The following is a 23,404-nucleotide window of genomic DNA, read 5'->3' on the forward strand; positions in this document are numbered from 1 at the left end:
ATGAAAGCAATAAAACTTGAAAGAGAAATATTGCAATTAGACTCAGTTAACCCCCTAATTAAATATTTAATCATGGATTTTCCATTAGGATTAAAGTTCTCTGCTGTAGTCTGTCATAATAGAAAGTAACTTTAGGAAGGAAAGCTGTCTTGTGGCATAATAAATTAATGAGTCTGTAAGAGGACTGTAGATTACTAATAATCATTTTAATATTTCATATTTAATTTGTTCGATCCCAGAGTATTAACCCAAAATCTGATATGCATGGAAGAAGAAATATATAAAGTTACCTAATACAAATGGGAAAGAAGCGAGTCGATCTGCAGGTACTGCTTTCAAATAGGAAGATTATTGACAAAGGAGTCAGTTCTAGAAGAATAATTTTTCATGCAGGGAGAATATCTACAGGTTAGGAAATCTCATACAAGTGTGATATCATAGCTGAGATTGTGTGTTTAGTGCCATCACTCTTATGCCAATCTTTTCAATTCCCTGGATCTTATGGACATGAATGTGAAAATGACTTTTTATTGAATACTACACATAGGTAATTGTGCGACAGGTGGTCCAACTTGGAAAGACAAAAAAAGATACAAAAATTTTGTTAAATGAAATCATATTAATTTACATTATAGGAGTTGAATAATGTATGATGACAGGTATTCATAACATTGAAATATATGCGACGATATAAGATAAAAACAAACCGATTAAAAATACTATAACATGTTTATGTAAATGAAACTTGTTTCTAACTGATATTCATACTAGCAAGTTATAGATATTATTCCGTGAAATATGAAATAATTGTTGGCCGAAAATTTTTAATTATCAGTTCTCTGCCCTTACAACCTATACTGATGCCCTCTCCTGTATTGGAAAAAAATGGGAAAATGATGGTCTCACATTAACAAAAGTAATTTACTGTAAGCTGTAAATGTACTAAAAATCTTATTTTTGCTTTAATAAATATATTAAATTCCACTGTTCTTACAAAGAAAAATGTGTGAAACTGTCTCAGATTAATCTGATTTTTTTGGCTTGAATTATCGATTGGAACCTTTACTTACAATGAGTGGCTCATACCATTACTTTGACTATGAGTTATACCTACAGAATTAAATTCTAAACAGTCAAAATTTACTGAGAGATATTCATCCTCAAAGAAGGATGAGGGAACGTCATTTAGACGCACCCTGATGAACCAAACATAAAAAGGAATTATGTGACAGTTGGCTTCAAAGGAATCGACGTTCATGAATAGAATTTCGCAGTACACGTCAGCTTCCAGGAGGATGACGTTGATAAAGATTAAAGGAAAGAGTTTATCGCATCACTATTCCATTTATACTTCTCTCTTTCCATGCGTGGGACTACGAAAGAAAACTCAGTCTTTAAAACAGGCGTCCCTTTCGTGTAACAGTTCAGAATCTCTGCTCCAAAGGTGAAGGCGGAGGAAATGGAGAAAGGTTTCTAATATGGAAGATAATGTAATTCTACTTATATTTGTTAGGCAGCGTAGCAAAGTATACTGATAAAACTGTGAAACCTAACAATTCCTGAAACCACGATAATACTCATCGCGGGGTTCAGTAGGAAATCATTTGCAAAACTGAACAAGTTTAGGAAGTATTTATTGCCTTATGCCCCAGATTTAAAATTTCTAGTAGCACATGCTTTCTTAATTCAATTGCTTGGTGGTTCAAATGAGAGATGAAGTAGATTCCATTCATTTTCATTTTCTGAATCCCATTCATATTAATATATGAGGTACACAGATCCTCATACTCATATCTAATTGTCATCTAATTCTTCTACTCCTGAAGCAACCTCAAATAATCATCTGCAGAATATAAGACCTCCTTTTCCGCAATTAACTATGCTTAGCTTTCTGGCGTTTCTATTTTCAGCTAGGTTTTTCGCGTCAGCTTTTTTTTTTTTTTTCAAATCATGGGGTAACGTTTGACTTGCAAACTTTTTTCCTTCATGCCCTTCTTGTACGTTGGTAAGAATAACTAACAAATAATACTGATTATATAATTCGATACCGAAATTACATAATGCAATAGCGACTGCATGTATTCGCTGAAAAATATGGCTTATGAAAATGGCTAATAATTTAGCCATAAAACAAAGACAATACAGGCACAAAGTTTTTTTTTAATCAAAATATAAGACTTGAACATTTTACCCTCTAAAAGCTATCGTTTCAACATCGAGACAAAGAGTCTGAAGGCTGTAGGCCTCAAATGTTCATAGATTAACGGATATGTGAAAAGTCCTATAATTATAGGTTTTATATTACTTTATGACCAAAATATGGTCAATATTAAATAATACTGAGGAAGAATAACTTTCAACGCGAGGATATACTATCACGGTTCATGCTCAGAGAAAAATGAGTTTAGTCTTTAAATTAAACTAATCTTGAAAATAGGTAGTGTTTAAAATACCAGTGGAAAATGATAACCATCAATTTTCCTTGACTTACCTATAAATGTCCATAAAACTAGCAAAAACCAAGATGTAGAAAAATAATATTTTGGCATTAAAAGGGACCTGCGACAGTGAGAAATAAGCTAAGAAAGAAAAGTTGGAGAAAGTAGTCATTGACAAGTTACCTATCTAACATGTTTTATCAGACAAAAAAAAAAGTAAAATGTTGACTTTTAAATTAACCTGTGACACTAAAAAATAGGTTAAGGTAAAAATATTTATGTAAACCTTCATCAAGTGCCATCAAAATCACAGAAAAATCGAGTGTAGAAGTTAAATCGACTCGTTATCTTAAAAAAATAAATAAATAAACATACTTCAAGGTACAATATTTCCCCAGAACGAAATAATAAACTGAATGAATCACCAAAAAGAGGTAAAACAAAATCTTTTTCCTTCGAATTTACTTGACATTGAAAGTAGGCAGCACGCCATCTCAGGTTACCTACCTACCAAGTTTTATTAAAACCAGGGAAAACAATAATCTAGACATTTTCATTGAAATGTGATCTTGAAACTAGATTAAAATGACGTCACTTACGTAAATAAATCCCTAACCACCTCCATGGTACCTTCTTACCTAGTTTCATCATAAATCCCTAACCACCTCCATGGTACAAGTTTAAAGCTCAAACAGTTTAAATGTCAATGTTGTTGAACAGGATCATGAAAATAGTTAGGTTGAAAAATAGTAGGGAAAATAATCTCTATTCCCCATGCTTCTAATCACCTATTAAAAAAAATATACCTTCAATTTAAAGGGGCAAAATCTGAAGATTAGATATGCTTAAACAGAATCGTTTCTACACTCTAGAGAAGTTAAATGTTGAAATAAATTCCCAGAAAGAGACACGTGACCTTGGACAATATATAAATGTAAAAAAGTTAAGCGAATGGTAATATAATATTTAAATGTGATATACAAGTTACCTGGAAATTAACATGAACTGTGGACGTTTCATGGCTATATCATGAACGAAAGGCAGCATTAAATCATTTAGTCATGACAGAAAACGTGAGTATTGGATTTCGTTTGCAGTCTGAGTGGTATTTTCATCAGCTCAAGGACAGAGAGTAGGATATCTTTTGATGTGTAACCTTTAAAAAAAATGACATTTCTCTGATTTGCAAAGGGCATTGTTGATCTGAAGTCATACCCAGCAAAGGCTGCTGGAAAAATTTTCATTAATTGTACGGTCTGCTGTAAAAAAAAAAAAAAAAGGAAAAACAACATAATGTATGGTATATTTGAATATTTACCTTAATATTCTTGGTAAAGCGGTAACAAATAGCTTGATGAACAAAATATTGAAAAAGGAAATTGCTCAAAATCCGTCGGAAATGAGAGTTCTTTTCTGAAGATAGTGATGTGTGCTGAGCACTCGGAGAAGATGACGTCTTCGAGTTGTGTGGTTTCGTATCAGCAATACATCCGGATGCCATTTACTGTCGAGTCAGGCAGCTGTCAGTTCATTATTCGCACTCATTCTGTGACAGCTGCTGATAGAATCCAAATTTTAGCAAATGTCACACGTCACCTGGCACATGTCTCTCACATCTGGAAACGTCATTCGGGCAGCTGCCATTCATTTCATTTCCTCCTCCGAGAGGTGCAAGTGGTCTTGTCTAGTGGCCCCATAATAACTTTTTTTTTTTTTTTTTTTTTACATATTTTGTTTATTTGACGTTTTGACGCTTAGTGGAGACGCGTTTCAATGATAAAAGTTGCCGAGTGATATTGCTACATTCACAGTTGCTTTACCAAATTCCCGAGCTTTACCAAATCATTGTTGATTATTATTCTAAAAATAATTTTAGTAGTATACATACGTAGCAATTTTAAAATTATGGTAGACAATTCTGTATAAGTCGTAAATAGAGGGAAACCTAATTTTAAATTATTCTAAGCACTTCACATCGTAACTGAAAAAATTCTTCATGATTTCATGTTAACGAGTCTTGATTCCAAGAGGTAAATGAGGCAAGTTTTTCATCAAATTAAGTGAGAAATGCTTTATCACTTTTATATTACGAAGACTATTTCCTAAAAGACTTGGATGTATTAGGTTTAGTGTTGAACCAGATTTCTCCAATCAAAATATCACTATTTAAATTTCTAATCTTTAATAATGGTCATCCTTGTCCTTTATGTAATCCCTTCTTCTTATAATTGGAATCAAATTACGAGCAGGACATACAAAAGGAGAAGCGAAAATATCACCATATATTACTTTCCCTCATTCAGATGTCCGTTTTGGTGTAAGGGCTTTTGAATGAATATTTTTTTTAATATAATAATTTTAGACATTTACTATTTAGTCATCGGCCATATTTTGAAGATTGTGGTCTTAAGGTTAAGTAAACGTATTATTCAAGTATAATTAGATACAAAAATAAAAAAAGGAACTCTCAAAGCATCTGTTCGTAAAATTTGTCACTCTCAATGGTCCCGCAAGATGACTCCAGAGAGAACATGATCTTTGAAATTCACTGAAACTTTGTTCGCTGACACGAGTTCAGTTGCTTTGTGCTTGGAGCTATTTCCAAAATCCTTTCAACAGCACCGCTTTCTAACCGTTCTAATGCCTCGATAAGAATAATGCTCAATTTTAGTGTTTTACATAATAAGGTATACTGAATCAGAAGAAAATAATAGATTTATGTGCGTTCATGTTTGTCGAAGCAGATTTTAACCTTACACTACAGAATGCCTTGAAAATTCTCGCAATAATTCAAAGAATTAAGGAGGTTAAAAATACAAGAGAAAAGAAAGATACTATAGACAAGTTTACACAGTAAATTATAAATAGAAATGACAAGAATAAGGCGTATATATACATTAACAGGTAAGGGTCTTTAAATAAAATCTCGCTCGAAAACTGTGCCGTTTTGAATGAAAATTAATGTGCTCTAGAATTTGGAATGACAAAATATATGTATTGCTACAGTTACTTATTTATGGAAATATATATATATATATATATTTATGTTTGTTAATCTTTTGAATGAAAAATATATGTACTGCGTGTTGAAGATCTTGGCATGTGTTTTAATTCTCAGCGTATGCCCGGAATGATGAGTCGTCCTCACAGTTAGTTATTTGCATGTTTCAGTCTTCCTCATCGTCAGAGATAGCTTACATATATCCATCCATCCATACATACATAGTTATTCTTATTTCTATAACTGTTTATCACGAATTTTACAAATGACATGATCATGGTATCAAATACAAAACCACAGAAAATGACTAATATTAGGTTCACTTTGTCTTGGGAAAAACTCATAACCGAAGGGTTAAAGTGACTCGATCCACTCACGTGAGTGATTAAAGACAAAGTTTTGAATCCTGGTAGGGAAAGGAGCTCATGTTTGTATACAATTGCCTTTGGATGTGAGTTTTTTCCAAGGTAAAGTGAATCCGTTATCAGTAGGCTGTTGGTAACTTATATATATATATATATATATATATATATATATATATATATATATATATATATATATATATATATATATATATATATATATACATATACTATATACATATACATATACATATACATATATATATATATATATATATATATATATATATATATATATATATATATATATATATAAATTTGTGTTCATTATTTATTTGGATGCACCCAAATTTACTGTGATTTTATTTGTTATTACTCATTTCATTAACATAAGTGTTATTAGAGCTAGAAAATGAGGAATAAATGGAATATTGTGCATAGGTGGAATCCCGAGTAACTTTGAATATTGCTTCGTAAAGTCTTTATCCTAAAAATTCTCCTTTTTTATCTTTCTATCTACGCTCCGACTCTTTCTGTGTGGCTACGTTTCTTTTGGTTTGTTGTTTTCCTGTCGCGCATCTAACTTAGTCAGTTATCGTTACCATACCGTTGGTTAGGCATTTTAGGTGTAATTCTTGTTTTTTGAACCAGTCATAAGTCATATGCTGAAGTCATCCATTTTAGATTTAAAGAGGAGTTCATCAGCGGTAACATCTTTCAGTGTTGTCTTCTTGTGTTGTAAGTCCATTCTCTCTGGCCTATGAACAAACTCTTGCTCAACTTATGAAAACTAGCCTTTTTCTCTCTCATTTTTAATAATGGCTTTCCTGCCTTGAGATAAGCTCTCCGGCATTTAAAGATTATTATTTTAAGAATTATTGACATCGGCTTAACCCATTAGTACAATTATGCAGAGAGAGACTAATCAGTGCTGAACTGGTTCCAAACTGCTATAAAAGAAGGTTATGTGTTCTACAGTTCTGAGGATTCATAAAAATCTACAAAATTTTCGATAATGCTTAGTACAAGCTACACTTATCAAAGCGTATGTTGAATGACCTTCAGGCAGAAGAGAAATAATCTCCCACATTCACTAGATATCATGCACTATTATCCGTTGACCACAGTGGTCAGTGACTGAATTCAGGAGACGAAAATATTTCATATGGTTGCAAAAGGTAGCCTGGGTCGTTATTGGCATAAAGATTTTCATCCCCAACTTGAAATAAGAAATACTCCAATTCATAAAAGACAAAAATCACCATATACATGTTCAGTACTGGAGAGAACTTCGTTTAACGCTCAATTCCTCTATTCAGAAGCTTTTCAAAATGCAGCCTCCATGATTCCAATGTCGCTTTATTCTCAGCAGTAGTTCCGCCATTTTCATGCTTTACATACCTTCAGCCTTGAACATATTTTCCATCTTTTCTTGAGAAATAAATTTACATACCATAGCAAAGATTTATTTTTGTACGCTGTCATGTTTACAACATGTTTCCAAAGTACCTTTGTTCTTTCGCCTTTACAATTTTTATCTCCGTAATCATTACCTTATTATGCTCTATAGGGGGAGATAGTTTTCGTAAACTTATCAAATATTGTCCTGTTATTTGTAGATTTTATGAGGCTGAAATTTTTAAACTCTAGGTCCCAATAGGTTATTTTTATTCATCGTAGTGAATATACTCGTACATGTAGCAACTGATAATATACATTACTTTTTATACTTCTTAGTTTTATTTGAGTATGCGTTCTCGGTATATTGGTTTATTTAAAATTAGTAATAGTAAGCTACTATAACTTACTTCTCAGCTTACATTTTAGAATTCCAATGCATAGATAATTTAGAAATTAATATTGTGGCAAGGCTGCGTCTTTCGCAGGTTTTTTTTTTTTATAAAAAATAGCATATATATATCAGTTAATGTTCTGTTATAGCATAGGTAAAAAGACATGGAGCATGTCCATGCTGTATGCCACGGTGACGTTTTTTCTCTTGGGGTTTCCTATCCTCATAACCACTTTTTATCTTCTTGTAAAATCACTGCTGATTGACATGGTTACTAATGACATTCCAAATTATCCAAGAACATCCTGTGACAGAAAGTGCAGGGGTTCGCTGTATGTGTGTTTTTTTTTTAAATTATTATCTAGATTTCCTATCGAAACCGCCTTACCATGGCTAATTCCCTGTATGGAAAGGGAATCACCACAAATATTTTGCCGCTGGGCCAGAGTGAGATGCTTCCTATTACCCCAAGTGCCTGAGTCTTGCACATGAACAAGTAGTGAATCAAGTAAAATAACCTTCCGTACCTTCGTTATCATTCTCCTCCCGGTGTTAAGCATTCCTTCATTTACGGCGAAGATTCACGTTTTCACCATTTTTCCCCCGCGTCTGCGAAGTAGTGAATAAGCTCCTTCGGTTATATTTACTACCGCAGGGGAAGCGGTATGCAATTAACAAGAAACCAGTGCAGTTCTCTGTCCTCTTTCCTGTCGAGCCACGATGTGACGTCAAGTGACGTCTGGAATCCTAACATACAACGTACTCGTAATTCGATCAGGAATATTAAATCCAGTCCCATATTAAAATCTGATGTCGTGGCTTGCAGAGGTTTCGACGAGGTAATCCCCCACGTCTCTCGGGTGCCTCCCCCCCCCCTTTTTTTACAGGTAATCTGAAGTCTCTCTCTCTCTCTCTCTCTCTCTCTCTCTCTCTCTCTCTCTCTCTCTCTCTCTCTCTCTCTCTCTCTCTCTCTCTCATATTTATAATTTGTTAAATACTGGTTATACAGTAAATTAGCAGATATTGCTGTAGGCTCGTTCACGGACTTAAACATATATTTCATTGGGGATTAATGATCTTTTATGTCATCAGTCATCACTTCATCACAGACTAGCAGCTTTTCAGATATGTCTTTTGTTGTCCTCTGAAGTACAAGGGTCTTTGCGTACATGGATTATGTATTTTTAAACCAGTCAGTCTGTATTCAGTTACGTTCGATTTCATGCCACTGATAAATTCCAGGGAAGCGTTCTAGTGAAAGTCATTAACGCTTTATGCAAACCTTTTAGAAAACATTTTTAGGAATGTGATTTTCTGATTCCCGTAAGCTGTGAAATGAAATAGAACACTGAAGGAAGAAAACAGAAAGTCTAAATGAACATTAACACAAAAGACCCATGCTTCTACTGTTCAGGTGGGTGTCAGGGAGAGTTTCTAGGCGCGCATACATTTTTGTGGGGTATGTACTGATTTTAACAAAAGCCTACAACATTCTGGAGAACATCTACAGATAATTTCCACAGCATCAATTTTTTTTCCTACAATACTGAAAGTGTGAATTCCAAAGCTGAATGGAGAGGGTGCTGGAAAAGAGAGAATTGTAAAATAAAAACCATAAAAAAAAATCTTTAACTTTGCGATATCAACTTTGTGCAGGTCCGTGTTTACTTGTCTGAAGAAGGGCGGTGGCACACGGAACCTTCTTTCCGAGAAGTTTTCTATAAAATACAAAGGGAAACGACGAAGAACTTCGAGCTTTCATTTGGAGGGAAGACCAGCATATGCAAGGTTTAATTTTTTATCGTGAACTTTTAAAACAACTTGAGAATAGGGGCGCCATAGAGGAAACATCTCAAATAAGAGAATTTTTCTTATTAAGTATATATCAGATAAAGGCCTTAAATGTAAAAGCAATGGTGGGGTGAGGCAAGAAATACCGGGTGTAAGAGGCCTGGTGTATCTCCATAGACTTTTTCAGCAGAGGCTTTTTAAAGGATGAGGGGAAATGACGTACTTAACTTACATTGTCCATTAGTAAAATGAACTTATTCCCATATATAACATTTAAATAAAATTCGAATCAAATACATTTTTGCATAGCACAACGTCTGTGAGGAATAATCTAGCAACAAAATTGCTGAAAAATCATTACGTAACGAGATTTGGAACTTTCTCCCTACCCTCGATCTTCCTTCCTTTTACTTCCTTTGAGGCGGGCATGTCGATTTCTGGAGGCTTGTGTTCCACGATGTCCTCGTCTTGTTTCCCCAGGAGCAGAGGTTTTTTGCTCCATCCGGGGACCTTTTCCAAAAGGACCTCCTCTCCTTCAAGAGCAGAATACTGCTTGCTCCAGGTTGGCTATCATAATTTTACGCTTCTCTTGTGATGGGAGGGGTTGTTTCTCCCTTTCATTCATTTTAAGGTGATTTGCCATTTCCATTAGGGTTGTTCTTCATTTATCATTCTTCCCACTGACAAAGCAAGGTAGTCGTCATCTTCCAGTTGTTTTGCAGGATCCGTTCTTGCCTTCCTTTGAAAAAATGAATTTCTTGTCGCCATCAAGGTTGTTTTTCTATTTTTTTTTCTAAACCTCATCTAAGGGGAGTTATGTCGCACTCTGACTGACATTACGTTCATTTCCTTCCGCTTCATAGACCCTTTTACCCATACTATTTCCATCAAATCGTTATGATAGATTCATTTCGCTGGCCGTTCCAATATGCACAGTAAATTGTATGTTCAAGTACGCGTGTGAGTGTTAGCCAGATTTATATGTACATCTGTTCGGTATATAAAAAAAAAAATATGATTGTACTAAGTGAATATGTACATACACGACGTATTACCAAAAACATTACGAAAATCACAGATAACATAGAGTCAAGTACATTCGTGGATATAATTTTTAAAATACCAGCTTAAAGGACTACAGCATATCATTATGTCAACATATTACCCATTGATGTTCATGCATCCTTGTCTGTTGTCAGCAGCAATGCTCAAAGGGTGGTTAGTCAAAACGACGAATTTCAGAATATGTTTTTTTTTTTATAGAGCTTCCTCTATTCAATTTTTAAGTAGAAAATAGTCTTGGCATGGTGTATACAATTTAATATATATATATATATATATATATATATATATATATATATATATATATATATATATATATATATATATATATATATATATATATATATATATATATATATATATATATATATATATATATATATATATATATATATATATCTATGTATGGGTGTGAGCGTGCATCCGGTGTAGATGTTGCAAGATTTTAATGGCATTGTTTATTATGGCTTGATACATGTATATTACGCTACGAGTTGTCTTGTTAACCTTCATGACAAAAAATCATAGAAATCCACATCTGTGGTATAATATACGTGTATTTATTTATATATGTATTTATATGAATTATGTGCGTTGTGTCACTTGTTTATGTATTTTCTTTCTCTTCATTATGCTGTCTGTTGCATTTTGCACAAGATATCAAATAGGATAGGTGTTATTGCCCGCAATGTTCATTTTATCGTCTAGAGCCGTATAGTCAGAGAAAACCCAGCTCAAATACTACAGCCCCTTTGTAGCTCTTAAGTTTAGATCAGTGACTTGTCACGGACAGAGATAGATCAAATAAGAGAGACTCGGTGAAATTCAGTTGCATTTTGCTTATTATAAGCATGAATTTACCGTAGATTTTTGAAATGAAAATGAGTATTTACTTTTATTCAAAAATTTACATTATAGCATTAATCGTTTAAAAATTTGTTGTTATAGATGGATAATTTAACATACGTCATGTCTTTCTTGTTTCATACGATAAAAATGAAAAAGAATAGTCTTTTCAAGTCATGCATATATGAGAGAGAGAGAGAGAGAGAGAGAGAGAGAGAGAGAGAGAGAGAGAGAGAGAGAGAGAGAGAGAGAGAGAGAGAAAAGAATTTTACGCCTCCTTTATATACTGGAAATATATATTTATATAATATATATATATATATATATATATATATATATATATATATATATATATATATATATATATATATATATATATATATATATATGTATATATGTATATATATATATATATATATATATATATATATATATATATATATATAATGTATAGGGAGAGAGAGAGCTATGAGTGTGTGTGTGTGTGTGTGTGTGCAAATATTTAGTTAGAATTCTGGTTTATCTGTTTCTGAACACCCACATACAGTACCAGTTCTAAACGCAATACTTCTAAAGCACCTGTATCCACACGTTAATACATAATCCTTATGTATATATGTATATATATATATATATATATATATATATATATATATATATATATGTATGTATGTATGTATGTATGTATGTATGTTGAACATAGACATCTTTATGTGCTTTCATTTTACGAGAAGTCAGATGATCAGCAATAATTAATTTGTAGTGTTTGCCATGCTTGATATTGAGGCGTATGAATGTATTCGTGTAAACGTGTGTCCAAATATTAACATATACAAAAATGCATAATTACCAATATGTACAAAAATGATCTTATATATACCACCACATATACAACTGCAATCATACTTGAGTAAGAATCATGTTGAAGGTAAGAAGATTTCACTGTATATACGTCCAACTCAAAACGTAGGTTAGGTTCTTTAGAGTGAGCTTCGCACCCTCAGCTTTAGCTTGACATGACATGAGACGGTCTGCCGCCTTTCCTTCATCGTCACTGCTTCGGCGGCTGTTTACCCATTTACCTCGGGTTGAAGGGAAAGTGGCCATTGTCAGTGCTCGCACCAACTTCTGTTTGATTCTGTGATCTTGCTGCCCCACTATGCTTTGTACAGTCATATCCACACGTATTGTCTATATTACCATAAGCGCATATTTATTTTGTATATACACGACGTAGAATGGTTATATTAGCAACGTAAAAAGGAGCACTAGTTTATTTTGAGGGATTTCTTCTCGAAGAACACTTCCCTCTTCTTCCATTGTGAGTTTTGTTGGCTTCATGCTCTTTCTTGTGGTAGTTACTCAGAATACTTCATGATATTTTCCGCTGTGAGTTCATATACGTGCATGTGTTCTTGTGCATACAGTTACATACTTACTAGAATATTTCAAGGAAAAGCGTTAAAGATTCTAATAGGCCCTCGGCAGAGACATGGACATAAATACACACACACACACACAGATGAGTGCACATGCACAAAAACACATTCAAACATTCAAGTAATTTATTATATACAATATATATATATATATATATATATATATATATATATATATATATATATATATATATATATATATATATATATACATATGTGTGTGTATATATATATATATTATATATATATATATATATATATATATATATATATATATATATATATATATATATATATATATATATTCAGCTACAAATGTCGCTTAATATCAATTCACACTGCTTCAGGAATATCCTCGGTGGGGAATTATCACCGAAGGAGAATTTTTAAATGATAAATGGATCTGTGCCGCCGGGTCTCGATCCCTCGACCATTTAGCCACCATTGGTGGCTCAATGGTTTGACCGTCGAATGGAGTCGCTGGAGGAAACCGTGTCGAGGGATCGAGACCCTGCAGTACCGACCCATTTATCATTTGAAAAAATTCCCCTTCAGTGATAATTCCCCATCGGGGACATTCCCGAAGTAGCGTGAATTGGATATTAAGCGACATTTGTAGCTTCATGGTATATAAATCGCAGTGTGATCAAAATTTCACACACACACACACACACACACACACATATATATATATATATATATATATATATATATATATATATATATATATATATATATATATATATATATATATATATATATATATACAAATAAAATATATAAATAAAAACACACACACACACACACACACCTACCTCGAAGTAAATTCAGGATTAGGTATAAATTTATATTGATATTATTTTTTCTCAGAAGGTAAAGAATTTCGTGTTGCCTTTAAATTTTGATTATCAGTTTCTTGGTGCCCATAGCTACCACAGTAGCAGTAAATTCCTTAATCGTTGATTTTTATATTTTGCGACGATATCACGGTCGTATATTAGCTTTTTGATTAGTGTCCGTGGTATTTTGGAACACTGAAGGAACTTATATGATATTTCATAATTGTACATGTAACAGCGTAGCTTCCGTTTGAATAATGTGGTCTTTAATTGCCCCGGAGATATAATCATTCTCATTCTTTTTAGAACTTACACGAAATCTGTATGTTCCATTTGGCTTTGGCCAAAATTGTACACAAAAACATCTTTTCATTTTCCCTTACATTTCAGTTCACCGAAATACCCACAAACTCGTCCTGTGCCATTTTTATGTCCTTGACGATTGATGTTTTCAAAACCACTGTTTTCTCCACAGGGAATAGTTCCTAACACAAAGAACACAAAAACACTCTTCACAGCATTTACTCAATTCCTTAATCACAGGTTCAGTTTTAACGTTAGCCAAAGTCCCGGATCACTGATACATATGGTATCCAGGAAAGAAAGCGTCTGTAAGGGAGAATTTTCGCATACACTTTTGAAGTTATTGTTGTGTTGTACACTAACCCAAACCTTAATATTCTTGCTTACATTTGTTGCTTTTTTGCTTCCTCACAGACTCCGTGTTCAATTATTGATATATATGTTAGAGGTAGCAATATTAGTGGGACAGTAATGCTGCAACTGTCTTCTACCTAGAATTATAAATGATCTAAATGAGAATAAAATGTGCCACAAGAATTCAGCCTTGTTGGAGTGTGGTTGAAATAATTCAGGGAATACAGTATCTCAACAGTATCTTTTGAGATCCTTGGCAAAAGGATGTATTGGCAAAAACTGCTTTCTAATTATTAAGTACTCTAGCAACAGCCGAGAGATGTGTATATAAACTTTCCAGCTTTGTAAATCCCTTTTAGCATACTATAAAAACTGAATTTATGTGATCTTCACATATAATACTATTGGTTATGATAATATTTCTACCTAGAAGACACTTGTATCTGACAGTACAGGCAGGCATTCCTGTACCTCAAGGGGCATTCATACCCTCTCAAGAAAATAATCTCAACAAGAAGATATGATAAAAAGGACAGTTTATAAGAATCGATATAATCATTGGAGACCTGACGCAGGCAATAATAAGCTGGCTTCACCATTTCTCAGAAAATAGCGCCTACACAGAAGTCTTACTGGCAGAGAACAAAACGCCAGCCTCTGCCCACACACAGTATGGCCATCATTTTATCTTTCACCTTTTACAGAAGACCTCTTCCACCCAATCCAGTCAGTTTGCTCTCAGTCTCCTAGTCGTTCTTTCTTTTACCTTTTCTGAATGACTCGCACTTTTCCATAAGGTATCGTATTATACTTCTCCTTTTGGCAAGACCATCTAAAGACACAGCGAGCCATTTAATTTCCTGCGTTGATCTTTTGCTCATCACTATTTCAGCATTCCTACTTGATCACAGTACATTCCACTTTTTTTCCCTCATTCCTAATCAGTGTCATAATTCATTTCTACAAAAGAAAATAATCCTTTCAAATATTCTAACTTTAGTCTTCACTGACTCGCCTCTTCTCTTTCAAAAATTTTTAAGAGACTCTAGCTTACAAGTAATACTTGTGCTGCAAACCGCCTCTGGTACTACCGTCTGTCCTATTTATTTTTAAAATTCTTTCATCAGATAACTTCTATTTGCATTACCCATATCACTAGGTTACATTTAAACTCATACCCGTAATTTACTACCATTCACTTTCAACTTTTCCAACCAGTAAACATTTTCAGACTTATTACCATTCTCTCCACGTTTTGTCATTCTCACCAAGTAAGATTTACTTTACCTCGAAACTAAAATTGACCCGCCACACTTATTCATGATCACATTTCTTGTGAATTTGCTTCCTATCCTTTTTCCTTTTTCACTGTGCACTCAGGCCCACATTTGAACCAGACCAATCAACTATTCCATCCTCATGCTACGCTTACATCTTAACCAATTTCTAATTACTTAAAAAAAATTTTTTTACACAAACCATTCTTAGTGCCCCTCTTATCTCATTTCTGTTAGCTTGATCACAATATTTTTTATTTTATTTATTTATTTATTTTTTTTTTTTTGTCTATGCATCTCAAATACAAGTCTTTGACAGGGTTCTGAAACCCTCACTTAGTTTCATAACAAACACGTACGGTAGTTGTCTTACGAGTCGGTATTCTAAGTATCTGACCACGCACTAGAATTCATTTTACTGGTTTCATAGCTTAGTGCAGGACTTCAGCTAACCCTGGATAACATAATAAGTCCATACCGTAGTGGATGTCAGTTTTTAGTTAAGACAATAGGTTACAGAAATTTAGTGAAAGAGGATATTGATGAGCTCCTTATGGCAATGTACTGAAATATATAATATATATATATATATATATATATATATATATATATATATATATATATATAATATATATATATATATATATGTATATACGAGTATATATACTCAGTATATATATGCTGATTTAAACACAATCGCGTACACACGCCTGTATAACTGCTTCTTTAGTTGTATATCAGAGCAGAGACGACTGCATATAGACAATTTGTACATATATTAGTTGCACATGCAAAAGAGCACATCAGAAAATACTTCATATTTAAGATCTTTTTAATTACGGGAAGGGAGAGAGAGAATGAGAGTGTTTTGGTTATATTATAGAATCACATTTACACACAAATATATATATATATAATATATATATATACATATGTATGTATATATATAAATATATATACATATATAGATAAATAAAATGGAAACGGTTAAATGTACGAGGTATTTACTTCTCTTTGTGCTCAAGGATATTAGTGTTTCTGTAATTTTTCATATCTAATGAACATGACTGGAAAGGAACAATTTTGCGCAACACTGCATTAGTAAGGTCATTTTCTTCAGACTGGATAGCAAGTCGCTGATTTTCAGGTGTTTTTATTTGAAAACGTACAGTTATCATGATGTATTTGATATCCAATCATTGCCTACAAGGAAAGAGTCCCGGGGTGCTTGATTCGTACAGAAATAATATTTGCTGGTCGTTCATGGAAAACCCCTCGTTCCTCTGTGTTATCTGGCGAACTGACCAAGACAAAAAAAAAAAAAAAAAAAAAAAAAAAAAATCTCATCCCGCACTGCAATGTTATCTTGGTCCCGCAGGCTCGGGTACGTTTGTTGTTTGTCAGTTCCTTTGCTGTCAGGTTGATTCTAAGTGTTCCATCGTCTGGAGACTTATTGAACGCTTTAAATGAATCACGCCCCTTTCGCGATTGCCACATTATTAACATTGAATGTACCTAATATTAAAAAAAAAATATTCCTGACCAATATATTTTATAGCGATCTTTTCCGTTAGCTCCCTGAGCCATCGATTTTCCTTTGAACGCTGGCCCTACCAAGCGACTCCGCATTGATGGATGTTGGAAATTTTCTTATGAACGTCATATCATATTCAAGGAATATGATATAAAGTTAATATAAAATTACTGGGCTCCTTATGGAATCTGGGACCACAAACTACGTCCCTTACAATTGTACTTTTTTAAAGAAACCGTTATTTCGTTCAGCTTTTCAATAAGGCGTGTTTTACTTAAATTTTTTGTTACAGTAATTTTTGTTAAAGATAATATGTATTCTGACTACCGAACAGTGAACTTATAAAAATGAAATCGCTTTTCTGGCATTCAAGGAAAATGGGCATTCGCTTTACACTACAAAGGGAATAGCTTTTCAGGTACATCATTTCGTACTTTTGATTAATTCAGAGTGAATCTAAAGGTTTGCGGCTTTAGAATACTGCTAGAAATTCTTTTGCTATCTCTTATGAATATCTGCACATGGTTCAAAGACAGAAGACTACGCAACACCAAAAAAAAAAAATAACAGCGAAAATATAAAATTTAACAGTCCCTTTCCAGTCCTGAAAATGTAGAACTTGATCACAAACTAGTAATGATATTATATATATATATATATATATATATATATATATAAATATATATATATATATATATTATATATATATATATATATATATATATATATATATATATATATATATATATATATATATATATATATATATATATATATATATATATATATATATATTTAATGTGTGTGTATGTGTGTTTGTGTGAGCAAGCCTGTGCTTATGTGTGAATGCATTATTGTACGATGGAAATAAATGATAGAACTGATAGGAGAATGAGCGTGAGTCTGTTATTGCTATCTTCATCAGAGGATGAGAGAGGCACTGAAATTTTCGAAATTATCTTCATCAGTTGTATTAATTTGCAGCTCGCTTAAGGGCAATTTCAGAATATTCGTCTTGAGTTACAGGGTCTCATAAGTTGAACTTGGAGGGTGGTCTTTTTGTGGTGTTATTGCAGACCCGTTGAGACCAATTAATGATGACCCACTGAGACCAAGCAAGCCGCCTCCTCCCCCATCCAAGCCACAACCGCCACCCAAACCACCCAATCTGATGCTCACGCGGCCGTCTCTGTCGCTTCAGAACTCGACAGGTATTCCACGTTACTTCCGAATCTATGCATCTCAGTCATCATTACGAGACTCCCAAACCCCAACCCTCCCGACCCCAACCCAACCCCCCTAGCCCAACCCCAGTTCCAGATTGACCCCGGTCCCAGTGACCCAGTCAAGTCCAACTTCAGAATTTTTTATGATCCCCGCCTACTGTTCAGCTCCCCTGGCCCACTCCCAAATTTTTGTTTTGGACGTTAACGTTAGGAAAAGCATTTTTGTATAGATTAAAGTCTGAGAATGTCACTTTTTCTTTGCACACCAAAACCTCGATGCTAACATATGGTTGCCATCCGTATTAGACTTCGATTTCAAACATTGTGTTTGAAAGTTTAATCCGTACAGCTAAGGTGGTAGTGTTCTTTTAGCGTAGATAACAGACCAATTGTTGGCAGCGATGAGATGTGCCCCAGAATGACACAATGCCTGCATAGAAATATTTTTGAATTGCATATAATTTTTTTTCTCATATAGTTTTGCGTGTGTTCCTGGATTACTAGAGACTATGTTTTCTTCATTATATTTTCACTGGTTTGCATAGATGTCATCGCAGATTCTTACTTTAGTGAGATTCCCCAGTTTCATTCACATAGTTAGGACAGAAATTATTTCAATTCTCGTCGTCGTTTTCTTATCACTTTTTATAGATATTAGCATTTCAGTGTACAAACTGTCTTCAGCAAGAACATAGAATAATAGTTTTATTGGCTATAGACTGGAATGATATCCCTGGAATATTGTTCAAAAATGCTATACGCACAATATTTCTTTCCATACATAGTGTTACTAGTATCTATATACAAACATATCTATCTATTTAGCTTTATTAATATATATATATATACAGTATATATATTAATATGATAATTATATATATATATATATATATATATATATATATATATATATATATATATTATATATATATTAAAATGATAATTATACACACCAAAAGATGACTGTTTACATTATATTGAAGTTTATACTTTAAGATACCTGAATTTTTGAAGTTCCCTCCCATTCATGTAAACTTGAACAAGCTTTCAGTAGTTTGGACGGAAGTTATAAAAATCCATTAAGCTTAAAGGAGTTGGTCGAAGGTTCCCCGTTTGACGTTTAAAAAGCTATACATTTATTAGAATAGAATTATTTTGATATTTCTTTATATAGTTGGAGCCACCCTTTCAATAATAAATGTACATTTCCGTACATTACTCTGGTATATTATCCATGAACACCCCATGAAGAATTTACAGACATACACACACACAGAACGCATATATATATATATATATATATATATATATATATATATATATATATATATATATATATATATATATATATATATATATATATATATATATAAATATATATATATATATATATATATATATATATATATATATATATATATATATATATATATATATATATATATATATATATATATATATATATATATATATATATATATATATATATATATACACACACACACACAACGCACACATTACTTTACTCAGACGTGATTTAGTTTATCACACATCACCACAGGTGAAAAAATAAGAGACTGGGTCGGGACCTAAACCCAGTCTCTTATTTTTTTCACCTGTGATATGTGATATTTATACTAAATACCCCAATTTACCTATAGTGCTTGTACATATCATACTAACTGGATAATCAGACACTCAAAATTAAGATGCTGAATATAATTTTAAATAAGAGTTGCAGTTCAGCGCTGATGCTGAGCTGCTGAACAGCCTCAGAATCGTTGTTGGAGAATTGCCCTTTTCGATAATGTAGAGTTTAAATATCCTTATCCAAAACGGATTATTTACTCGATTGTTTTAATTCTACAAACTGTTTTGCAACACGTAATCTTATATTCTTGGAATACATAATTCTTTGATATACTGGTCTATATTTATGGAAGAATAGAACACTCGACCAATATACAGTATAGTGATTCATACAGCTTTCGTGTTCCAGCTCTGTTTGTTTAGATGTTTCTGGTTGGTGTCAAGATTTTTCCAGGAATCTCAAACCTCATCCAGACTGATGTATAGATAACTTTCTTAGCCACTTCGAACAGGGAACAGATTTATGCTATTCAATTTCGATAGAATTATGTGGAAATTTTTTGCCCATCCTTAGTTGTATTTGTACCAGACGAGGGAAATGGACCTAATAAATGTCTCCTGTGAGACTAGGAAGTTTACCCATTGTATTAGTGATAGGTAAGACAAGCAGAATTCAGAAGTGAGTAGGTATTAATCTATAATAAGCACCAAGATTAGAAGATAAAAATCTGTTTCCAAAGGAAATCAAGAGAATATGCCCTACTGCTAAATATGACGATGAAGTGGTAATACCCATTTATTTCACAATATGTCACTGTTTTTTTTTTTTAATTGAAGCAAGAATATTGAAGTGACGGCAGGAACGAAATGTCAACATAGTTCTACCTTTATAGGTTCATGCAAGAGTCAAGGTACTTGGCTCGCCTGGATGTCATTCTTAGTAATGTGGAATGATACGATGTAAAGAAGGAACATATGGATCATATCATTTATAAACTTATGTGTTCACCACGGCATTCCATTTCTATTTAATCGAGATATGTCGGTTATGCTACCATCGCCCTCAGTGGTAGCTTCACTAACAGAAAATATACACGGAATTAATTCTTAGCATTTCATCGAAATACACAACAGCAGTGATGAGGTGAAAATATCTTTTACTAAGATTAAGACTTTTGAGATTTTCCCAAGTGAGCTTAAATTTGCAAGTGTTGTAGCACTTAAGACTGTCTCATTCAAAGTGACCATGATTACCACTGAACACTCATAGCTTTGCAAAAACTAAAATCAATCAGAACGGCATCCTGTCATCAACAGGAATGAAGTTATCAACTAATCTTGATACTTTACTATTTTCCATTGTTTGGCGTCATAATATCATCCCTGACAGATGAAGTACCATTACCCTTCATTGCCTTTTCATACTGACAGGAAGTCACAACCCGCAATGTTACTTTCATTGCGTGTTGTAATGCCCAATGCTGTTTCACCTGAACACTCAGGTATCTCAAGGTATTTTGTTTTTCGCAGCATTCCACTTTATACAACTTCATTGTGCGAACAGTCTCTGCTTCATGCTGTTAAAATCAGCTTCACTCAAAAGACTCTTTATGGCGTCTTGTGGACCCTTCATTATCATGGGTTATGCTTACTGTATGCTGGCAAGCATAGATTTAAATGTGTGCCAGTTTCCAGGATCCACAAGGGCTTCTTTTTCCAGAAGAGTGGCCTTGGCTGGGGTAAATTAATGATTGCACTGCTCATTAAAAAAGCTGTTTCTCAAACAAATAAACGAACATTAGTCTTTCTACTGAAAGGCCATGTAAATTTTCGGGCTTGAAATGTAATAGCTTAGGCTATACGCATATCTGGCATGGAAGTGTACGACTTGTTAAAACAACCTACTGTACGTGAGCATCAAGCTTTTTCTGCGACGAATATTGAAATTACCTCCTCTTTCCAGCTATGTTGAAAATCTGTGACGAAATGGTCTCAGCAATCACTACTAACTGAAAATTCGTCATATAATGCATATTATCAAGTGTTTCACTTAATATTGAACGATTACGACTGATAAAATGAGAGAAACTATAAGATAAAGCACTTTTCAACAATTCAGTGCCCTTGTAATTGTTCTGGCATGGGTGTCACGTGTCGATAAGATTAAGATTAATGTTTAGTAAGTTGTGAACTGAATTCTTTGCATATACTAAGATCTGCGTCACTTTATTTTGTTCTTGTTCACTGAAACACGAAATTAATCTGATTTTCACATTGTATATAATACAAATGTCCCTTAACCACCAAGTAAATGAGCTTCAGGAAAATAATCTCTTTTCTGTCACGGATTCTAGGTTTATGCCGAATCGAATAGACAATTCTTTCCTACTATATTAATTGTTAAAATTAAAGAAAAATAAGCATGTATATATTGAATTTCTTGACTATCCAAATCAATGCAGGAACGCATAAAACATTGATGATTGCTAATAATATTGCTGCCAACTACCTGATCAGTCCCATATAAATTGCTCTAGTACAAAGGCTGTATCTTATACCTGACATGTTCACTTCTATAAATTCAAATATTCATGGACATAACCATAAAAGTATCAATTTAAATAAAACATACATTAAAAATAAGTTATATACAGTACAGGGTGTTTCGAAATTAAGAGGCCCCACCCCTCTACAGCATAAACTAAAATTGATATGGACAAAAACAAAAGTAATTCAGAACAGGTATTTACTTAAGTTTCTCTCTGAGTATTTAATACTTTGTGTGGCCTCCATCCGCCTGTACCACAGCCTGCATTCTTGAGGGGTATTTGAGCAAATTGCAAAAAAGCTGAGACTCAAACTCCATTTCCCTAAGCACTTCGGTCACCTCTCTTTGCAGGTCATCGAGGCTTGGTATACCATCATAGTTCACTGTGCGTGCTTCAGCACGATCCTTTAAGATACTACCAATGTTTTCACACACATTAAGGTCGGGGAGCTACCTGGAAATTCATTGGATGAGAAGAAATCAATACCACTGTTTTGAAGCAGCTCCTGTGTCTGAAGAGCCTTGAAACATGGTGCCTTATCATGCAAAAATGTGACTTCTTCAACAGATAACACATCTTCAGGCTCTTTGAGGAAAGGAAATACTCCACCAGTAAGCACAGTTTCTCTGAAGTATTCACCATTCCATGACTGTCCTTTTTCTTTGATGATCCGCATTAACCGTTTGGCTGTGAAACAGAGAAAAATTCCCAAACATTCAGGAAATTTCACAACTTGGCGATGACACACGTCATCACTGATATCATCCAACTTTGCAGCCCAAATGCTGTCATTTTTGTGATTTCGCTTCCTGTCTGTGTAAATGAAGAATTCATCTGATGCGGCAACATGGAGAAAGTCAGCTTCATCCCAGTCTTTAAGAAATGAACCACAAAACCATGCAGTCTTCTCTCTGTTGCTGAGTGATGTTGGGCTTGCTGATAACATGAAATGGCTTGATACCAGATTTTTTAACACGATATACAGCACTATAACTTCTCTT

The 23,404-nt window shown here is 33.6% G+C and overlaps 1 protein-coding gene across 2 annotated transcripts in view; it reads left to right on the forward strand.

Annotated features, from left to right (window-relative positions):
- Positions 1 to 23,404, forward strand: part of LOC136849036 (coiled-coil domain-containing protein AGAP005037-like) — a 926,632-nt gene that overhangs the window by 729,054 nt on the left and 174,174 nt on the right. For both annotated transcript variants that reach the window (XM_067121927.1, XM_067121928.1), the window contains one exon: positions 18,115 to 18,249. In XM_067121927.1, the coding sequence (XP_066978028.1) occupies positions 18,115 to 18,249 (135 nt within the window). The remainder of the gene's footprint in view (positions 1 to 18,114; positions 18,250 to 23,404) is intronic.

Source organism: Macrobrachium rosenbergii, chromosome 20, assembly GCF_040412425.1.
Source record: "Macrobrachium rosenbergii isolate ZJJX-2024 chromosome 20, ASM4041242v1, whole genome shotgun sequence".
NCBI lineage: Eukaryota > Metazoa > Arthropoda > Malacostraca > Decapoda > Palaemonidae > Macrobrachium > Macrobrachium rosenbergii.